This window comes from Schistocerca cancellata, chromosome 1 (genome assembly GCF_023864275.1).
Source record: "Schistocerca cancellata isolate TAMUIC-IGC-003103 chromosome 1, iqSchCanc2.1, whole genome shotgun sequence".
Lineage (NCBI taxonomy): Eukaryota > Metazoa > Arthropoda > Insecta > Orthoptera > Acrididae > Schistocerca > Schistocerca cancellata.
This window is the reverse complement of record NC_064626.1, coordinates 1047130755-1047152972: the sequence shown is the minus strand read 5'-3', so window position 1 is coordinate 1047152972 and position 22218 is coordinate 1047130755. Positions and strand designations below refer to the sequence as shown.

The window sequence follows — 22218 nt, the reverse complement described above, 5'->3', positions numbered from 1 at the left end:
TTGTTGTTTTGTGAGAGATAATGTCATGCAAAATGCTAAAAGCAAACTTTTACATTCCAAAATTTTTGTTTTAAAGTATAATTGGATGGATAAAAAATCTACTCACTGAGTGACAACAGGAGAAAACACTTTATGGAAATGTTCCAGTTTTCTGAGCTAGTGGTTCCGTCTTCTGGCAGAAGGGTTGAAAGGAATGAAGAGGAATGAACAAAAGTGACTGGTGTGGCTTAGGAAATGTAGAGAGTTATGGAGCAGTCACCAAACACCCAGTTCAGTGCAGACTTACCAGATGGGATGAAAAGGTAAAACTGGTTGATGGGGAATACCTGAGAGCATAAAGGTGGAGGATAGGGTAATAAGCAAGAGAAGATAACTTACAAAAACATTGGCAAGAGTTAATAAGAGCAGAAAGCTAAGTTCTTTATACATGGTAGACAGCGTGGTGGAGGGTGGGGAAAGGTCAGAAAATAAAATATATAGAAAACTAAAAGGGGCTGAAGGAAAGAATTGTTACTGAAAAGAAATGCTGAGACCAAATAAATTACTGTAAGTTTAGGCCAGGTGGTTGGTGAGAATCCAAGGACATTTCGTAATGTCAGTACCCACCTATGGAGTTCTGAGAAACTGGTGTCAGGGGGAAGGATCCAGATTGCACAGATACTGAGGTCATGACTGTAGAGCTTGCTCCGCAATAGAATATTGTGTGTTACCAGTGTACACCCTGTGGCTATAGCCATCCATCCTAACTGATAACTTGGTGGTAGTCATACCAATGTAGAAAGGCCAAACAGTATTTCCATAACAGCTGGTACACAACGTGTGTCATTTCACAAGTGGTGCTTCCTTTGATTGTTGGTGTAGCTATCAGACAGATAGCCACCTGTCTTATACCAGCCGTTATGTAAACACTGTTACATTAATTTCTTCAGTCTCAGTATTTCTTTTTAGTAACTATTACTCTTCTTTGCTCCCTTTTATTTTTTCTATGTCTTTTATTTTCTGACCTGTCTCCCCCTACCTCTCCACCCACCCACCCACCCCCCTCCCCCACCTCACCTGTCTATCACATAAGCGCTTAGCTTTCAGTTCTTATTAACACTTGCACAGTGTTCAGTAATCTATGTCATGCTTACTACTCTATCTTCCACACTTTAGCTTTCAGGTTTTCAAATCTCATCTGGTGTGGTCCCCAACAATCAGTCTTTCCTTCTCATCCCATCTGGTAAGTCTGCTCTGACCTATGGTTTTGGGCAACTTTTTCATAACTCTGCCCATTTGGTAAACCTCATCAGTCTTTTCCTTCATCTATTTTCCTACGCCTTCAACCCATCTTTCAAAAGAAAGGGTCCTTGGCTCCAAAATCTTCCATATTTCCATAACTGATACATGTGTTTCCTCCTATTGCTGCATGGTGAGTAGATTTGTTATAGAATTGATTATAATTTTCAACATTGCAGATGTTAATTTTAAGTAGTATTGCTTCCAAGTGTTAACCATTTTATGTGCAATGAAAGTAAATAATGTTTAAGAAAGGTATCCTTACATATAAGTATAATCATGTACTTAACTTGTTAATGGCATCAATGTCCAGGCGTTTGATAACTGTCCAGGTTTGATGAATAGACAAGGCTGAAATTTTATAACTCGTTTCCACATATTGGTAATTTATTTCCAATTCATACTATAGAGTGACAAACACTGTTCATTTTCATATTATATCACAAACCATAATGAAAACAAAGATACTGCATAGTGGTATATGCCAAAGACCCTAACATGCTGTTCATTGTTAGGGTTGCAAAATCAGTGTGACTATCTTGTTGCCAAAAATATATGCCCTGGCAACCAGGAGTGATGGTCTGGCAAGCTGTTTCATTTCATAGCAAGTCCACTTAAGTTGTCATCTGCATATGCTTACAGCACAGCAGTATGTCAATTATATTGCTATGCCCCATTTTGTTGCTGTTTATGACATACCATCTTGGGCTTACATTTCAGCAAGATAATGCCCACCAACATACAGCGACAGTCTCTACTGCCTGTCTTCACGCTTGACAACCCCAACTTGATCAGCAAGGTTTCCGGATCTTTCCTCAATTGAGAATGTTTGGAGCATTATGGCAGGGCCCTCCAACCAGCTCAAGATTCTGATGAGCTAATGCACCAATTGAACAGAAGCTGGCATAGTACCCTCAGGAGAACATCCAACAACTTTAGCATTCAACACCAAACTGCATAACTGCTCGTGTAAGGGCCAGAGATGGACCTGCGGGTTACTGACTTGCTCAATTTGTGAATCTTGTTCTTTTGAATAAATCTTCCAATTTATTGTGAATTTGTAAGGATTTGTTTTTCTGTACACGTAGATCACACTGATTTTCATCCCTCCTGGATGGAACCCCTTGTGGTGCCTCATGTATATCCCCCCCTCAGACATATAATCTGTACAAGATTGTGTGACTTTGATATAGGGATGAAAATTAGTTGTTGGAAAAAACAATTGCTGTGATCGGATGCTTTCCCGGCTTATGTGTTGCTTCCAGGGCTTTCGGTTGTCCAGCCAGATGCGATCGTTGAAGTCCCATGATATTTCAGCGAATAACCTTTCCACCATCATCAGGTGGTTCTGATGGAATGGTCTGTCTGCTCATTGTCAGTGTTATTTTTGTCCGTCAGTTGGGCTTCGATTCCCTGCACCGATGGTCCGATTGCGGCCACCGAACTTCTGGTTGCGGCCACAGACATTCTGTTTGCGAGTGCCGACGCTTTGATTGCGGCCACCGGCAAACCATTTGCGGGCACCGACCCAGGTCCGCGCCCACCCCGGCGTCGCGCCGGGTGGTGGAAGATGCAGAATCCCGTGGAGTGTCCTCTGCGGCCGTCGTAGAAGGGTCTTGTGTCCGCTTGTGGTGTGACTCTCAGGTACTTGAGTGAGATGCCACAGGAGGTTTGGTGTTAAATCATCTCCTACAGAACAGACTTGTCCCACCTTCACCCTGGAGGTCCCCGAAGGAAATCCTAGCCACCCTATGGAAACGGCAAATGTAGAAGAATCAGGCACACTTGTTTGTGAGGGTTGTTTGAAAGGTGTGATGTGTGTTATGTGTTAGTCATGATTTATCTGTCCTTGTAAATCAAGCTTTTAGCTACAATACCCACTCCTTTCAAAATTTATACAAACCCTCCCCTCTATATCACATCTCATAAAAGGTATAAAATACTCTATACAAAATAGAAAAGCTGTACACTTTGGTATAACAGTTGTTCATTTAGTCACATCATATTACATTTTCTACAAATACACTACTGTATTCAGTTTATTTCATCTAGATATCACTTTTTTTCTATGATTCTCTTAAGTTGGTCTCTATTTTATGGTCATATTCAGTTTTTTTTTCTTCTTTTTTTTTCTTTTTTAAATAATAAGAATATATAATAGTTTTAGATTTTAAAGGAATTCGGTGCAGGGAAACTATTTTGGAAGAAACACCGAAAACAACTCGGGATCCGACGATCATCACTTCACACATTATCTCAGAATGTTAACGTCCCTGGGGGATAGATGACTCTGCCCAGATCCCATGGATCTGATATTAACTTTTCTTGTACACTGGCAGACCAGTAATTTTCTTTAAATTTCTTTTGAAAGTCTTTCCAAGAGAAAAAATTCTCAATATTTACTGTAACCCATTCTGAGGTTTCCCTGAGAAGGTACCCCACAGCAAATTCAATCTTCTTAGAATCTTCCCTTTTTAAGAAATGGGTTGGATGTACATATCCATCCAGCTAAAATTTAGGGAATTGTTTAGATAACCTTGAATTAGCTCCCCATTGCCAATCATTCACCGCTTCACTAGTTAATACCACATTAGGTGAAGTTACCCTTTTTTCTGCTTTGTCTTGAATAAGCTTAAATTCTCTCCACGGGTCTTCTATACCCTTTCTGGCATCAGTGAGTTTGGAAGAAGGAACAGGCGATATGTTCCTGGATGTTATTCTCTCGGTAACTTTTTTCCCCAAATTGTTCTGTCAAACTAATTGCATTTATAATATCAGAGTTAGCTATTTTCTCTTTGAAATTCCTTTCTACGAGAGTCACTCCAAAAGAAATGCACACTATTTTTGTAAAAATACAGCTTCCATTCTGCATGTGTGAAAGTTTTACAGTGTGTAAATAAATCCTTCCCGCTTGTTTTCAAACTTAGTTCATCCTGTTCTCGTGAGTGGCGCCGTCACAGCATGTCTTCAAGATGGCTGCTACACTTGACATTCGTCAGAAGCAACGTTCTGTCATAGAATTCCTGTGCTGTGAAAATGAGACAGTGGGAAACATCCACAAGAGGTTGAAAAAGGTGTATGGAGATGCTGCTGTCGATCGCAGCACAGTTAGTCGGTGGGCAAGCAGGTTACGTGATGAAAGCGGGCACGGCAATATTGAGGATTGTCCTCGCAGCAGCAGGCCTCGTATAGTGCACACACTCCAGACAATGTGCAGAGAGTTAACGAATTGGTGACTGCTTACAGACGCATCACAGTGAACGAATTGTCACGCTACGTTGGGATAGGGGAAGGAAGTGTTTTCAGGATACTGAAAGTGTTGGCGTTAAAAAAGGTTTGTGCCAGGTGGGTTCCCAGGATGTTGACAGTGGCTCACAAAGAAACAAGAAAAACGGTATGCAAGGAACTTTTGGAACAGTACGAGAATGGTGGAGATGAATTTCTTGGTAGAATTGTGACAGGTAATGAAACATGGCTCCATCGTTTTTCACCAGAAATGAAGAGGCAGTCAATGGAGTGGCACCATGCAAAATCACCCAAGAAAAAAAAATTCAAAACCACATCTTCTGCTGGAAAAGTTATGGCTATGGTGTTTCTCGATTCCAAAGGACTCTTGCTTGTGGACATCATGCCAAGTGGAACTACCATAAATTCAGGATGCGTATGCGATGACACTGAAGAAACTTCAAGCTCGACTGAGTCATGTTCGAACACATCGGCAAAAGCAGGATGTTTTGCTGTTGCATGACAATGCACGGCCACATGTCAGTCGAAAAACCATGGAAGCGATCACAAAACTCGGATGGACAACACTGAAACACCCACCTTACAGTCCTGACCTGGCTCCATGTGACTATCATCTCTTTGGGAAACTGAAAGACTCTCTTCATGGAACAAGGTTTGAAGATGATGACTCCCTTGTGCACGCTGCCAAACAGTGGCTCCAACAGGTTGGTCCAGAATTTTACCGTGCGGGTATACAGGCGTTGGTTCCAAGATGGCATAAGACAGTTGAGAGAAATGGAAATTATGTGGAGAAATGAAAATATTGTTCCTAAAGGATGTATCTACACACTGTTAAACTTTCAAACATGTAGAATAAAAGATGGATTAAAAAAAAAATAGTGTGCATTTCTTTTGGAGTGACCCTCATACATTGTCTACCCGAGTACTGACACCTGTAATTTGCAGATTGAATGACTGGCATTAACTCATTCTGCTTATCTACACTCTCTTGCAAAGTATACAACTCATGTCTTACATCATTATACTTAATATTGTGCACGTTTTCAAAAGAGTCTAACTTTTCAAAAAGTTCAGATTCTACATTATTACATTTGTTCTCAATGTTAAGTTCTAACCTTTTTGACAAATCCTGAAAGGTATCACGCTGTTTCTGACTAAGGTCAATAAACACATGATTTATATGAGTAGTTAAAGAGTTTGTCAACTCATTCTTTAGATCTACTTTTAAATTCTCTACCTTCGTACTTATAGCATCGAACTCAGTCTTCAAAGTGCCCATGCCTTCACGCAGATTACTAAATTCTTCGCTTTGAGAGTTGACCTTGGCACTTAACAAATTTAAATTTGTCATTTCAATATTTAGTTTCCCTGTGAACATTTAATTGAGAATTTACCAAACCTAGCACTGTGAGCATTTAAAGCTTCACCTTGGGTATTTAATTGACTTAGAGTCACACTCTGAGCTTTGATTGAATTCACCAACTCAGCCCAGTCAGGCACTTCTTTGTTAACTTTCATGGCCATAGTCGGTTCTTGAGTGTCTCCAACCTGTTGTATATTTTCCATACTCTTGTACGCTTTAGCTCTTGTAAGCCTTTAAAACTAACTTTAAATATGCTAACTACACAAATAAAGTTGACTCAACAGCATCTTGTACCAATTCGTACTAAAGTAATGAATTTGTTTCACAGTCACCCAGCACAGAATTCTCGTAGCATAGGTGAGCACTTGTTGAGGCAACTCAGCGCCAGTGAACAGCAGCTGGTGAGTGGTGGCGTCCGATGTAAATTGGTTTCCGTGTCCCCGCGGCGTGTGTAAGAGCTGTACACTCCCCACACTGGATCTTCTTGGTTGAAGTGTTCTATGCATATTTCTTCTCAGACAGATACGTCGAAATCTTCTTTGCTGTTTTATCATTGTGGATTTTTCATGTCTTCACTGTTTTTCATTCAAATTTTGCTCCATTGGATACTTGAACATATTCCAATGTTACGGAGTAAATCTTTTGTTTTGTCTTGGTTGCTATGGCAACACACAACAGCTTCTTTTCTCATTTTTGACTGAAAATTCTTGTTTTCTCAGTCCTTTCACACAGGTCGCCATCTTATAACATTCTGACGACTTAAAGTGTGAGTGTGGGTGTGAATTATACTGATTTATTTCCACAAACCACATTCCACTTCTTTAAGAGGTAACTTACTTGGAATTTTGCAATGCCTCTAGTCAGCTGTTGGAAAATCTCTTGACTTTTTCTCCATCGAATAGCACAAGGTACAGGAACTTTTAAGCCTCCTTCTACTTATAAAATGAGTAGACATACAAACTTTCCTTTTTGCCAGCTAACAATGTATTTGACTTTCATGCACAACATAATTCACACTTTCAACATACATATGCAAGTTTCTGTAAGTACCTCATACCACCGAACATTAGAAACAAAATGATTTACATTCACAAGAAAGTTTGCTTAGACACCATGACTTTTGAAAATGGATACTGAAAAAATGTCTTGCCTCTACCAAGGCTGGGTCAAGAGTTTATAAGAGTACTTTTTCAACTGTTCTTGTTATAATTAACAATAGTCAGTGACACAATAAGCACAGAGTGGCATAAAAACTCCAAGGCTCTTCTTTACACACGCACTAAAACCTGTATGGCTTGCCTGACAGATACTTGTCGGAGCCGTTCGACCACCGTGTCTACTTTCTTCCTGCAACTGATTTTAAGCCTGCACACACAAACATGTGACGCGCAGTAGGTAGGATTCTACCATCCCACACTCGTATCTAGATATCGTGTGTTTGAGACGGTAGAAGGCCGAGTGGTTCTAGAATTTACACAGAAATTTTCGAAACACTACAGTCTTTCACTAGGAAGATAATTACAAAGTAAAAAGAAGTTTTAAATAAGACAAAATGCATATAAGATGTAAGAAAGAGTCCATTATGTTACAATGTTTGTTCATGAATAAATCTTTTGTGGATGTCTCAGAAAAGGTGTTTTATCCACTTAAGTTTCAGTCACATTCTGAATAAAACCTGTATTATAACCACTTGAAGTTCTTTTTCAAAAAACTGTATTTTTATTTATACATGTAAATTGTCCATGTGAGATGGCAGTATCTACACTGTGTTGTGAATTAACAGAAAAATATTTTAGTACTCAGCATAAGTCCTGACTTCTTTTCCTTCACAAAGAGAGAGTTGTTGTTTGGTTTCTCTTCATGTTACATATTTGTTTATTAGGGTTGAGGACTAGCAGACAATATTATGTAAAATAAACAATGGAAACTCCAGGTAGGAATGTCAACAATGTAGAAAAAGGTAGATTGCTGCTTATCGTAAACATAACATACTAAGTCGCAGACAGGCATATTAATCACTCAGACATTGCACAGCTTTTTATATTGCTATGCCTGCCAACCAGCTGTTCACCAGGAGAACAGCCACTGCTAAAATGTGGCCAAGACCAAAGAAGACCACCCTGTGACATAACACACAGCTGAACATAACATGCTTAATTACAGTAGCTGCTTCACTAAATGAGCCATATGGATCCTCCCCTCTGCCACCAGGTTTTCTGAACTGCACATATGGGAATCATCCTTACAACACATTCTTCACTCCCATAATTATCCCGGCCTCAACCTTTGGTAACATACTGTCCCTACACCCTCCATCCAACAGTTTCACCCCCTGTGTTCTGTCACCTCCTTCCCAGTCTTGACTCATACCCAACACATATATAAAATTGAGCACATGGCTATATCTAAAATTCCAAGACTAAACATTTACACATTAAAAAATTGTTTGATATTTTCACTCATAGTCATGGACTTTGGAGTTCAAACAGATATTCAGAATTGAATAAGTCCTTTAAGATATAGTGAAACCAATAAAGTTGGTTACACAAAACGTGTAACCAAGTGCCAAAAACAATTTGTATATGTAGGCAATGAAACACTAATGAAAAAGTTACATATTAAGTTTTTGATACATATGGATATTTATAAAATTAACAATTTCTTTTGAATCACTTGCACTCTGACAATTAGTACATGAGTGATTTCATAATAAACATAATTAATTTCCCCCAATTTTTCAGCGTATTTGCTTATTTAAAAAAAAAAAAATTCATTACCTATTGTGCACAGCACCCAATTTATTTCAGTTAAATACACAGATTCAAAGAAATTCAAACTACATACTCACTGGAAAAATTTCCAACAACATATTGTATATCTTGTACATCATCTTTCATTCATTTGCCATGCCAACTACCCTACTGCATATGAAGGCTTCATTGGGTGATTCATGTCAAGTGATATAGTTTTGGAGATGGTCCTCGCTTGACCAGCATAAAATTTATTCATTTTTTGTGGGCATCTTTGCAAAATGGTCAAAGGAAGACATTCAAATTTCTAGAATACAATTTTCAATACTTTGTCTTGAGGAGTACATTAAGTGAAAGGTGAGATAATGTCATGGTGACATTTTAAACATTTTGTCCAACTTTGAAGTAGTATATGTCAGTGATCAATTGTGATAAAACTGTAAAACTTGGCAAAGTGGTTTGAAAATTTCCATTGTCCACATTTTGTAAGTTTTATATAATTTGATGCACTACTTTTGCTCCATGCAGCATTCAGAGTTGTCAATGAATATTGTAATGACAAAGTTTCTCTCAGGTTCTCTCCACGTAGTTAGCTTAGGAAGCACTACTTTTGTGATGTAGTTTTCTTGAAGTTTGTCTATAAAATTTGCAAGTTTTATGATTTTTGAATTATAGGTTTTGGTATGTATGGACTGAAGTTGGCATAAAAAATGTGGGGCAAACCTAAGTGAATTTTAAACCATTGTATCTCAAAAGAACATCTGGACCATGATTTTAAAGGTGATTCTTTTCTTTAAAAGATAATGCATTTCAATCATTACTTTTTCCTGAAGATCTGCAACTATCGAACACAGTTTGCAATTCAAATTTCTACTTTGGAGCATCATGCTCTAAGATCACACTATATTGAGAAAACTGTAGTAATATTCATTCAAACTCAGTATACCTTGAATGAAGAGTGAAAAATTGGGGTTATTCTGGAATTTTTATATTTTCTTGAAGTGTCTTACATAAAGAAAAAGTAACTGACTGTTAAAACATGTAATCAATTTTTAATTTTGCCTGTGACTTTGTACTGTTGCTTTGAAAATCTGAGGGATTCAAGAAGTGTATAAGTGCTTCAAGCTGACCAATATCTAATTCTGGCAAAAGGCTGAAAAATGTTGATGACTTTTCCCCTGAGCAAAAGAAACTGTTGCTGAGTTGTTCTACCATGAGTTTCAATGCTGACTCTAACATTTGTCCGCATCATATCACAGCTAACAAAAGTTGAATCCTTACAAAGTTTATGCTTTAATCTATGTTCAAAGAAGAATCATCAGTCTCAAAAGAAATTGAAACTGAGTACTGAAATTCTTGCTAATCCATTACAAAAATTCAGCAAGCATCATTCAGTTTTGCAAAAAGTTTGTCACGATGTGTGCCCTCAGCCACAGACTGCGGAGGGGGCAGTTTATGGTGGGAGGGCACATAATTTGACTGCGCACCCTCAGGGACTCAGTTCATCAGTGCACTTGATTATTGCTGCAATTGTTATTGCTGAAATACCATGCCTATTGGACACTATGGACCAGCACTATATCTGTGATCTGTTCAATCAGCATTTTGCATTTTTTTTTCTTTTTTAAATTCTGGTGGTCAGTAAACATGACTTAAAATTACAAATGAAATGCAATGTCAATCATGAACAAAGCTCAATAAGCATTCAAGTGACTCATGAATTTGACTCTGATGAGCAGGTTATGATGAACAGAGGTGCATGAACTGCTTTGGTTGTACACAGCTGTCATCAGACTTTAAATTAAAAAATGCACACTTCTACATCTACATGACTACTCTGCAATTCACATTTAAGTGCTTGGCAGAGGGTTCGTTGAACCACAATCATACTATCTCTCTACCATTCCACTCCCGAACAGCGCGCGGGAAAAACAAACACCTAAACCTTTCTGTTCGAACTCTGATTTCTCTTATTTTATTTTGATGATCATTCCTACCTATGTAGCTTGGGCTCAACAAAATATTTTCACATTCGGAAGAGAACGTTGGTGACTGAAATTTCGTAAATAGATCTCACCGCAACAAAAAACGTCTTTGCTGTAATGACTTCCATCCCAATTCGCATATCATATCTGTCACACTCTCTCCCCTACTACATGATAATACAAAACGAGCTGCCCTTTTTGTCCTCCGTCAATCCCACCTGGTAAGGATCCCACACGGCGCAGCAATATTCTAACAGAGGACGAACGAGTGTAGTGTAAGCTGTCTCTTTAGTGGACGTGTTGCATCTTCTAAGTGTCCTGCCAATGAAACGCAACCTTTGGCTCGCCTTCCCCACAATATTATCTATGTGGTCTTTCCAACTGAAGTTGTTCGTAATTTTAACACCCAGGTACTTAGTTGAATTGACAGCCTTGAGAATTGTACTATTTATCGAATAATTGAATTCCAACGGATTTCTTTTGGAACTCATGTGGATCACCTCACACTTTTCGTTATTTAGCGTCAACTGCCACCTGCCACACCATACAGCGATCTTTTCTAAATCGCTTTGCAACTGATACTGGTCTTCGGATGACCTTACTAGATGGTAAATTACAGCATCATCTGCGAACAACCTAAGAGAACTGCTCAGATTGTCACCCAGGTCATTTATATAGATCAGGAACACCAGAGGTCCCAGGATGCTTCCCTGGGGAACACCTGATATCACTTCAGTTTTACTCGATGATTTGCCATCTATTACTACGAACTGTGACCTTCCTGACAGGAAATCACGAATCCAGTCGCACAACTGAGATGATACCCCATAGGCCCGCAGCTTGATTAGAAGTCGCTTATGAGGAACGGTGTCAAAAGCTTTCCGGAAATCTAGAAATACGGAATCAACTTGAGATCCCCTGTCGATAGCGGCCATTACTTCATGCGAATAAAGAGCAAGCTGCATTGCACAAGAACGACATTTTCTGAAACCATGCTGATTATGTATCAATAGATCGTTCCCTTTGAGGTGATTCATAATGTTTGAATACAGTATATGCTCCAAAACCCTACAGCAAACCGACGTCAGTGATATAGGTCTGTAGTTAGATGGATTACTCCTACTACCCTTCTTAAACACTGGTGCGACCTGCGCAATTTTCCAATCTGTAGGTACAGATCTATCTTTGAGCGAGCGGTTGTATATGAGTGCTAAGTAGGGAGCTATTGTATCAGCGTAATCTGAAAGGAACCTAATTGGTATACAATCTGGACCTGAAGACTTGCCCGTATCAAGCGATTTGAGTTGCTTCGCAACCCCTAAGGTATCTACTTCTAAGAAACTCTTGCTAGCAGCTGTTCATGTTTCAAATTCTGGAATATTCTATTCATCTTCCCTGGTGAAGGAATTTCGGAAAACTGCGTTCAATAACTCCGCTTTAGCGGCACAGTCGTCGGTAACAGTACCATCGGCACTGCGCAGCAAAGGTATTGACTGCGTCTTGCCGCTTGTGTACTTTACATACGACCAGAATTTCTTAGTATTTTCTACCAAATTTCGAGACAATGTTTCGTTGTGGAACCTATTAAAGGCATCTCACATTGAAGTCCGTGCCAAATTTCGCACGTCTGTAAATTTTAGCCAATCTTCGGGATTTCGCGTTCTTATTAACTTTGCATGCTTTTTCCGTTGCCTCTGCAACATAGTTCGGACCTGTTTTGTGTACCACAGGGGATCAGTTCCATCTCTTACCAATTTATGAGGTATGTATGAATCTCTCAATTGCTGTTGCTACTATATCTTTGAATTTGTGCCACATCTCGTCTACATTTGCATAGTCAGTTCGGAAAGAATGGAGATTGTCTCTTAGGAAGGCTTCTAGTGACACTTTATCCGCTTTTTAAAATAAACTTATTTTGTGCTTGTTTCTGGTGGATTTGGAAGAAACGGTATTGAGCCTAGCTACAATGACCTTGTGATCACTAATCCCTGTATCAGTCATGATGCTCTCTATCAGCTCTGGATTGTTTGTGGCTAAGAGGTCAAGTGTGTTTTCGCAACCATTTACAATTCGCGTGGGTTCGTGGACTAACTGCTCGAAATAATTTTCGGAGAAAGCATTTAGGACAATCTCGGAAGATGTTTTCTGCCTACCACCGGTTTTGAACAAGTATTTTTGCCAACATATCGAGGGAAGGTTGAAGTCCCCACCAACTATAACCGTATGAGTGGGGTATTTATTTGTTACGAGACTCAAATTTTCTCTGAACTGTTCCGCAACTATATCATCGGAATCTGGGGGTTGGTAGAAGGAGCCAATTATTAACTTAGTTCGCCTGTTAAGTATAACCTCCACCCATACCAATTCGCTCGGAGTATCTACTTCGACTTCACTACAAGATAAACCACTACTGACAGACACAAACACTCCACCACCAATTCTGCCTAACCTATCTTTCCTGAACACCGTCTGAGACTTCGTAAAAATTTCTGCTGAACTTATTTCAGGCTTTAGCCAGCTTTCTGTACCCATAATGATTTCAGCTTCTGTGCTTTCTATTAGCGCTTGAAGCTCAGGAACTTTCCCAGCACAACTACAACAATTTACAACTACAATTCCGACTGTTCCTTGATCCAAGCGCGTTCTGTATTTGCCATGCACCCTTTGAGATTGCAGCCCACCCCGTACTTTCCCGAGGCCTTCTAGCCTAAAAAACCACCCAGTCCACGCCACACAGCCTCTGCTACCTGTGTAGCCGCCAGCTGAGTGTAGTGAACTCTTGACCTATTCAGCAGAACCCGAAACCCCACCATCCTATGGCGCAAGTCAAGGAATCTGCAGCCAATACGGTCACAAAACTGTCTGAGCCTCTGATTCAGACCCCCGCCCGGCTCTGCACCAAAGGTCTGCAGTCGGTTCTGTCAACAATGCTGCAGATGGTGAGCTCTGCCTTCATCTCGTAAGCAAGACCGGCAGCCTTCACCAAATCAGATAGCCACTGGAATCCAGAGAGAATTTCCTCAGATTCAAAGCAACACACATCATTAGTGCCGACATGTGCCACCACCTGCAGCTGGCTGCACCCTGTGCTCTTCATGGCATCCGGAAGGACCCTTTCCACATCAGGAATGACTCCACCCGGAATGCACACGGAGTGCACACTGGATTTCTTCCCCTCCTTAGCTGCCATATCCCTAAGTGGCCCCATTACGTGCCTAACATTGGAGCTCCCAACTACCAATAAGCCCACTCTCTGTGATTGCCCGGACCTTGAAGACTGAGAATCATCCTCTGAAACAGGGCAGGCAGCTGCGTCTGGCTCAGCCAGAGACAGTGCCTGAAACCTGTTTGTCAGACGCACCGGGGAGGCTTTCTGATCAGCCTCCAGGGACGTCTTCTGCTGCCTGCAACGCCTTGGAACGACCTCCCAATCAACCACAGGCGAGGGCTCAGCCACACTGCGGGCAGCAACCGGGGCAACCACAGCGGCAGACCGATCTGGGGACAGACGGGACGAGGTTGCGAGGTTGACATCTCTGTGATACCCAAGTCTGGCCCCCCACAGTGGTGCCCATTGGCAACAACCTCAAGCTGCATGACCGAAGTCAGCTTGCAGCTGTGAGCGAAGGGATGCCAACTCAGCCCTCATCCGAACACAGCAATCACAGTCCCTGTCCATTGTAATCGATGTTGAACAACAGTTACTGAAACACGAGTCAGTGCCTAGATAACGCAGGGGAAACACGCAAAGAATGTATTAACGAACCTGTACAAATGCCTAATGACTGTGCTACAATCTGCCTCAATTTACGATTTGTTGTTGTTGTTATTGTTGTGGTCTTCAGTCCGGAGACTGGTTTGATGCAGCTCTCCATGCTACTCTATCCTGTGCGAGCTTCTTCATCTCCCAGTATCTACTGCAACCTACATCCTTCTGAATCTGCATAGTGTATTCATCTCTTGGTCTCCCTCTACGATTTTTACCCTCCACACTGCCCTCAAATGCTAAATTTGTGATCCCTTGATGCCTCAAAACATGTCCTACCAACCGATCCCTTCTTCTAGTCAAGTTGTGCCACAAACTTCTCTTTTCCCCAATCCTATTCAATACCTCCTCATTAGTTACGTGATCTACCCACCTTATCTTCAGCATTCTTCTGTAGCACCACATTTCGAAAGCTTCTATTCTCTTCTTGTCCAAACTAGTTATCGTCCATGTTTCACTTCCATACATGGCTACACTCCATACAAATACTTTCAGAAACGACTTCCTGACACTTAAATCTATACTCGATGTTAACAAATTCCTCTTCTTGACAAACGCTTTCCTTGCCATTGCCAGTCTACATTTTATATCCTCTCTACTTCGACCATCATCGGTTATTTTACTCCCTAAATAGCAAAACTCCTTTACTACTTTAAGTGTCTCATTTCCTAATCTAATTCCCTCAGCATCACCCGACTTAATTTGACTACATTCCATTATCCTCGTTTTGCTTTCCGTTCAACTGCTCTTCCAAGTCCTTTGCTGTCTCTGACAGAATTACAATGTCATCGGTGAACCTCAAAGTTTTTACTTCTTCTCCATGAATTTTAATACCTACTCCGAATTTTTCTTTTGTTTCCTTTACTGCTTGCTCAATATACAGATTAAATAACATCGGGGAGAGGCTACAACCCTGTCTTACTCCTTTCCCAACCACTGCTTCCCTTTCATGCCCCTTGACTCTTATAACTGCCATCTGGTTTCTGTACAAACTGTAAATAGCCTTTCGCTCCCTGTATTTTACCCCTGACACCTTCAGAATTTGAAAGAGAGTATTCCAGTTAACATTGTCAAAAGCTTTCTCTAAGTCTACAAATGCTAGAAATGTAGGTTTGCCTTTTCTTAATCTTTCTTCTAAGATAAGCTGTAAGGTCAGTATTGCCTCACGTGTTCCAACATTTCTACGGAATCCAAACTGATCTTCCCCGAGGTCGGCTTCTACCAGTTTTTCCATTCGTCTGTAAAGAATTCGCGTTAGTATTTTGCAGCTGTGACTTATTAAACTGATTGTTCAGTAATTTTCACATCTGTCAACACCTGCTTTCTTTGGGATTGGAATTATTATATTCTTCTTGAAGTCTGAGGGTATTTCGCCTGTCTCATACATCGTGCTCACCAGATGGTAGAGTTTTGTCATGACTGGCTCTCCCGAGGCCATCAGTAGTTCAAATGGAATGTTGTCTACTCCCGGGGCCTTGTTTCGACTCAGGTCTTTCAGTGCTCTGTCAAACTCTTCACTCAGTATCTTATCTCCCATTTTGTCTTCATCTACATCCTCTTCCATTTCCATAATATTGTCCTCAAGTACATCGCCCTTGTACAAACCCTCTATATACTCCTTCCACCTTTCTGCCTTCCCTTCTTTGCTTAGAACTGGGTTGCCATCTGAGCTCTTGATATTCATACAAGTGGTTCTCTTCTCTCCAAAGGTCTCTTTAATTTTCGTGTAGGCAGTATCTATCTTACCCCTAGTGAGATATAAGCCTCTACATCCTTACATTTGTCCTCTAGCCATCCCTGCTTAGCCATTTTGCACTTCCTGTCGATATCATTTTTGAGACGTTTGTATTCCTTTTTGCCTGCTTCATTTACTGCATTTTTATATTTTCTCCTTTCATCAATTAAATTCAATATTTCTTCTGTTACCCAAGGATTTCTATTAGCCCTCGTCTTTTTACCTACTTGATCCTCTGCTGCCTTCACTACTTCATCCCTCAGAGCTACCCATTCTTCTTCTACTGTATTTCTTTCCCCCATTCCTGTCAATTGTTCCCTTATGCTCTCCCTGAAACTCTCTACAACCTCTGGTTCTTTCAGTTTATCCAGGTCCCATCTCCTTAAATTCCCACCTTTTTGCAGTTTCTTCAGTTTCAATCTGCAGTTCATAACCAATAGATTGTGGTCAGAATCCACATCTGCCGCAGGAAATGTCTTACAGTTTAAAACCTGGTTCCTAAATCTCTGTCTTACCATTATATAATCTATCTGATACCTTTTAGTATCTCCAGGATTCTTCCAGGTATACAGCCTTCTTTTATGATTCTTGAACCAAGTGTTGGCTATGATTAAGTTATACTCTGTGCAAAATTCTACAAGGCAGCTTCCTCTTTCATTCCTTCCCCCTAATCCATATTCACCTACTATGTTTCCTTCTCTCCCTTTTCCTACTGACGAATTCCAGTCACCCATGACTATTAAATTTTCGTCTCCCTTCACTACCTGAATAATTTCTTTTATCTCGTCATACATTTCATCTATTTCTTCATCATCTGCAGAGGTAGTTGGCATATAAACTTGTACTACTGTAGTAGGCATGGGCTTTGTGTCTATCTTGGCCACAATAATGCGTTCACTATGCTGTTTGTAGTAGCTAACCCGCACTCCTATTTTTTTATTCATTATTAAACCTACTCCTGCATTACCCCTATTTGATTTTGTATTTACAATTAAAGTAACTAAAACTCGAAATTACACCTCCTATACGAAACTCGCACGCAATTTAAGTAAAAATCTATGAAGTACACAAATGGGTTTTATATGTCAGCTCCCAACTTGTAGATTTTTAGACAAATGCCATAACTACAGTACCCAAAATAGCACAGCACTCCATACTCGGAAAACAAAAAGAACAAACACACTTTACAACTGACTGCCTGTCAACATTAGAAGATGAAAACAAATTTACAAATTTAAAGCAAATTAAAAATTAATCTACTTGAATAATGTTTTATCCAGTAAATGACAATGCAATCCAATAAACATTTTCTGATAATGTTTATATTAAGGCAAAACTGAAAATGTTGACTTTTGCCTCACTGTGTATTTTATGACCCTGTATTATTTTGTTTGCACTTTTTTATTTACATGTTTGTATGTTATATATCCTTGAAATGGTTTTCCATAAATTTTAATATACATTTGGACAACTTCTGTACAAAATTCACTGTTATAAAACTTATGTAGAGTGTGTAGTAGCCAAGTAATATATGAGACTGATCCAAGTAACACAAATATAGCTTGATTAACGAAGCACTGAACAATAACAGGAAACAGACTCTTGCGGATTCCCATGTAACAAAACACAGTACACTGATGTGAACTTTACACTGGAAGGACATAGAAGAGAATCAGTTAGTGTTACTCTGCGCATATATATGCATGAGTCACCAGCAGACTACGCGGCAGAGACATAGCTGTGTGCATGCCTCCCACAGGCAGCCTCCAGTGGCCAGCCCATGCTGATACAGTTGGATCCAGTTCAAACACACACACACACACACACACACACACACACACACACACACTGGTCACAGGGTACAACAGAGTGGGCACAATGTAAGCTATTAATACATATTACCAAGTTTTACAGCTTTACCACAATTATTCACTGAAACACATCACTTCAGGTTTGTTTGAAATGACATCAGGAGTTTTCGTCACCTTTCACTTAGGTTTTTACTCACCAAGTATTGAAAATTGTGGGCTAGAAATCTGAATATCTTCCTTTGATCATTTAAAAAAATTCTACAAAATCTGTGATGATCAAGTAGGTAAACATAGACCAGCTGACAGGTTGGTTTGTGGGGGTTTGTTATAACGTCAAGTTGAACACATATATTTCAAAAACGACACAACATATGTAAGTCACAGAGCAAGTAGACAAAGTGAGACATGTGTACACAGTAACATTCATATCAGCACTGAGTCCAAGTCTAGCGGCCGCTGGCTCGCTGGCCGCTCAGGTGGCGCGGCTGCTGCATGGTTGGCAGACAGCACCACATGTAGAGGACGCGCGTAACTGCGCGGTGGCACTTTGAAAGATCGGCGAGTCACAGCAGTGTTGAAGGGACCAGATTGCATATGTCATCAGTCCAGACCAGCTGACAGGGAATTACCCAATAATCAACTGATAAAGTGCTATTGAGTTCGCCATGGCGACAGGTCTGTGGCTTCAGTACATTGGCTGTCTCTGATTCAGGTGGCAATAAGTGTTATGCCGAATGTGCTATTGAGGACGTAGTGAAATATCTCTAATGCATGGAGGACACTGCCCTTCCAACATTTCAGGACTCAGCTTTCAGAGAATAATATGTACTGCAGTACTTATCGCTCATGAGAAGCGGAAGGGACATCATGAAGACAGCATTATGCTAATAAAAGCTTAAATGGGTGCATGTTAGCAGATGTTCTTCACACATTCCACCTATGAGGGGAGTGATAACAATCTTGAAACAATGAACCAAGTGCTCCCTGCCACATACTTTCCTACTATCCACACCATAAACGTGGCCAAAACAGACAAATTTGTGAAATCTCCATGAATATGAAGAATTTAAGATTTGGGATTACTTAATTTACCTGCAACAATGATTAACCCTTGCAATACCATAGGGGGGGAGGGGGGTTGTGTACTTTATGCCCAACTTTTGAAAATAGTTTTGATCAAATCATTTACTTTATATTTTTAAATTTTGAAAAAAAAGAATTACTGTTTATAATGAATTCTTCTACCAGATTCCATACCTGTTTTAATTTTTTCAATTAAACTTAACTAAAAATCTAAGTCTCAGTAGTAGAAGTCACTTTTTTCAAGTAAACGTAACTCAAAAATTTAAGTCTCAGTAGAAGAAGTTACTTTCCCCAGTCAATGTTGTATTCAGTGTTTCCAGGTTTATGGCCTACCTTACAGGTCAGTATTTCTTTAAACGGTATGTTGAGAATAAAAGTCAACAACAGTGAACGAAATTTGTATTTTTAAAAATGTTTTTGAGGGGACCTTAAAATCAGTAGTACATGTTATCAAAAGTGCGTTGTTATTGCTAAGAGTGTGCTAAAAGATATTTTTGGGTTCTGGAGCCTACTTTTCACCAGTAACTTTTTTAGAACCATGTTCTTAATATATTTCAATAACAGCTGATGAATTTTGTTTATTTTTTAATTTCTGTAGGGTGGCCACAAAGTGCTCTACCCCTGTAGTAGTCCATGCTATGGAAAATGCCATGGTGTTGCAAAGGTTAATAGCTAGCTTAGGACTGATGAACAAATTAACTGGATTTGGTTTTTGTTTCTATGCGTGATATGTCTCTCACATTATTATTCTGGTAGTTTAAGACTAGACATTAATTTATACTTTTTATACTGTAGTATTACAAAAGATATAGTTTTCAAATGGAAAGTTCTCAAACATGAGTCACCCCTGTCAGAGTTTGTTGTTGAGCATTTTATTTCACAATGATAAATTTTTATTTATCATAGCATCTTAATTCATATAGAAACCTACTCATGTGTATGAGATGAAATTCTTAAAAAGTTTTAGCAGTCGTATATCTGTCACAACTGTGAATTAAAATTACAAATATTTGAGTTGATGGATGATGGATAGAGTCTGTTGATGATAATTATGTAAATAACATAGATGTCCTAAAGACATCATTGACTAACTTAATTAAAAAATTAGTTATAAAGTAATCTCATATATTCATTATGTCACCATTAACTGCAGCTCCCGCCAGTAACAAATATACACTATTTATTTGCTTTGAAAGAAAAGCAGATAATGTTTCAGTCTCAATAATTTTTGACATAGTTGATGATATTTGAAATTAATGTGAATTTCTAGACAAGAATATTTCAATAACAAGGTCATCTTTTATGGTGTTTCAGATCCACAAGTGGTTGACGTCAATGTCAAAGGCACAGGATTTCTTGCAAGCATATATAGAAATGTAATGGGAGCATTCAAGCCATTTGATGTGAATGCCAAAGTGGATACAATACCATGTTTACCACACCCATTACCACCAAATTATATGCGTTACATGCAGATAGGTATTTTCCTCAGTAAGACTCATTTCTCTAAAACTGTTGTTGATGACAACTATTGGCAATCACTCCATGATTGTATTATAGCAATAAGTATATGCCTCAAACATCTTTAGTACTTAGTCATTCTGTAATCAAATTAACACTTAATCAATTAGCAACTTTTTTTTGGTCATACAATGAGCACCAGGATTAAATTAGGAGCTGTTAGAAAAGCAGAAAATGTTTCTACTAATTCCTACTACCTGCTGTGAAGGATCAAATATATTTATTTTTACCTTGTTCCTACATAAGTTGAATATGCCAATGGCTGTTATAAATCAACTGATTTGTGAAAAGACTATACACTGTGCTGCATCATCTGTTTCATAATAATACTGCTCACTAATGCTGGATGTAGTCTGGCATTGTAGGAGACTCTTCTATCTCTAATATTTAACAGGTATGAATTTTCCATGAGAATGAGACAATATCACATAGCTGTAAAGATACTTAGTTGTTTGTTATTTTTAGAGGCATACAATCACTGATTGTAGATGATTGCATCTTTGCAATCATTGATCTCAACTTAGCAATTAACAAGTGATGTGCAATACCAACAGACAGATATAAATGGACCAGCGTAAAGTACAAAGTAGTACACACAGTCCAAAACAAAGTGTTGGAAGTGAACTTCTAACAACTGAGAATTCTATGCATAAAAATGCAGTAGCTTCAAGTTGAAAAATCATTGTTCACCCAGACATAAGCACACATCAACTATATAAGTATCTGAAATATATTTTGGAAGCAAAAAATAGCAAATGTAAAGAGTTAATTATTTTGTTAACTACAAAGCAGTTTTATGTAAGTAGGAACAAATTCACTTCAAAGCTGCAGTTAAGAAGATGTCATCAGAGAAACAAGAAATGTGATCATAACATTGAATTTGTGACATCAAGAGTAGTAGTAAGGGTCATCATCAAAAGAGGATTGGTGAGTAATAAGTAGACAGATAAAATAAAATACTGTCTCAGAACAGTTTAATAGGCTGCAAGCAATATTTATAGACCCCAACAATTTTATAACCATATACAGGATGGCCTGCAATTGAACAGATTCAGAAAAATGTTTATTAATGTGTGTAAATTACAACTGATAAAGGAAGCTAAATGTGAGTGATGGAAGTAACAATCTGCCTAAAGAAATAGAACTTTTAAAAAATCTTAACAAAAACTATTCTTATAACTACAAGTGAAAGTAAAAGCACATTTTTGGTGCATTGCAACGTAAATGGCTTACAGACAAAGCATACAAGTGGCAGAGTGGCACAAATAAACATGCTACAAATTTTGCTGTAAGAAGGGAGAAATATTACAGTCCTTTTCCTAAATCATCATTGCCTAACAAAGATTGCACTGAAATTGTTGATTAATCTGAAAACTATGTTGTAGACTCTAGCTTTTGTAGAAGTAACAGAATTCCTGGAAGCTCCTTCATATGTATTAATAATTCCTTAATGTATATAATAGAGGGAAACATTCCACGTGGGAAAAATATATCTAAAAACAAAGATGATGAGACTTACCAAACAAAAGCACTGGCAGGTCGATAGACACACAAACAAACACAAACATACACACAAAATTCAAGCTTTCACAACAAACAGTTGCTTCGTCAGGAAAGAGGGAAGGATAGGGAAAGACGAAAGGATGTGGGTTTTAACAAACACTGTCTGCCTGTGTCCAT

At 39.1% G+C, this 22218-nt stretch overlaps 1 protein-coding gene across 1 annotated transcript in view; it reads left to right on the top strand.

Moving 5' to 3' along the window:
• LOC126125300 (DC-STAMP domain-containing protein 2) overlaps positions 1-22218 on the top strand; it is a 288281-nt gene that overhangs the window by 160266 nt on the left and 105797 nt on the right. The window contains exon 11 of the mRNA XM_049915133.1: positions 20332-20496. Coding sequence (XP_049771090.1) covers positions 20332-20496 — 165 coding nt within the window. The remainder of the gene's footprint in view (positions 1-20331; positions 20497-22218) is intronic.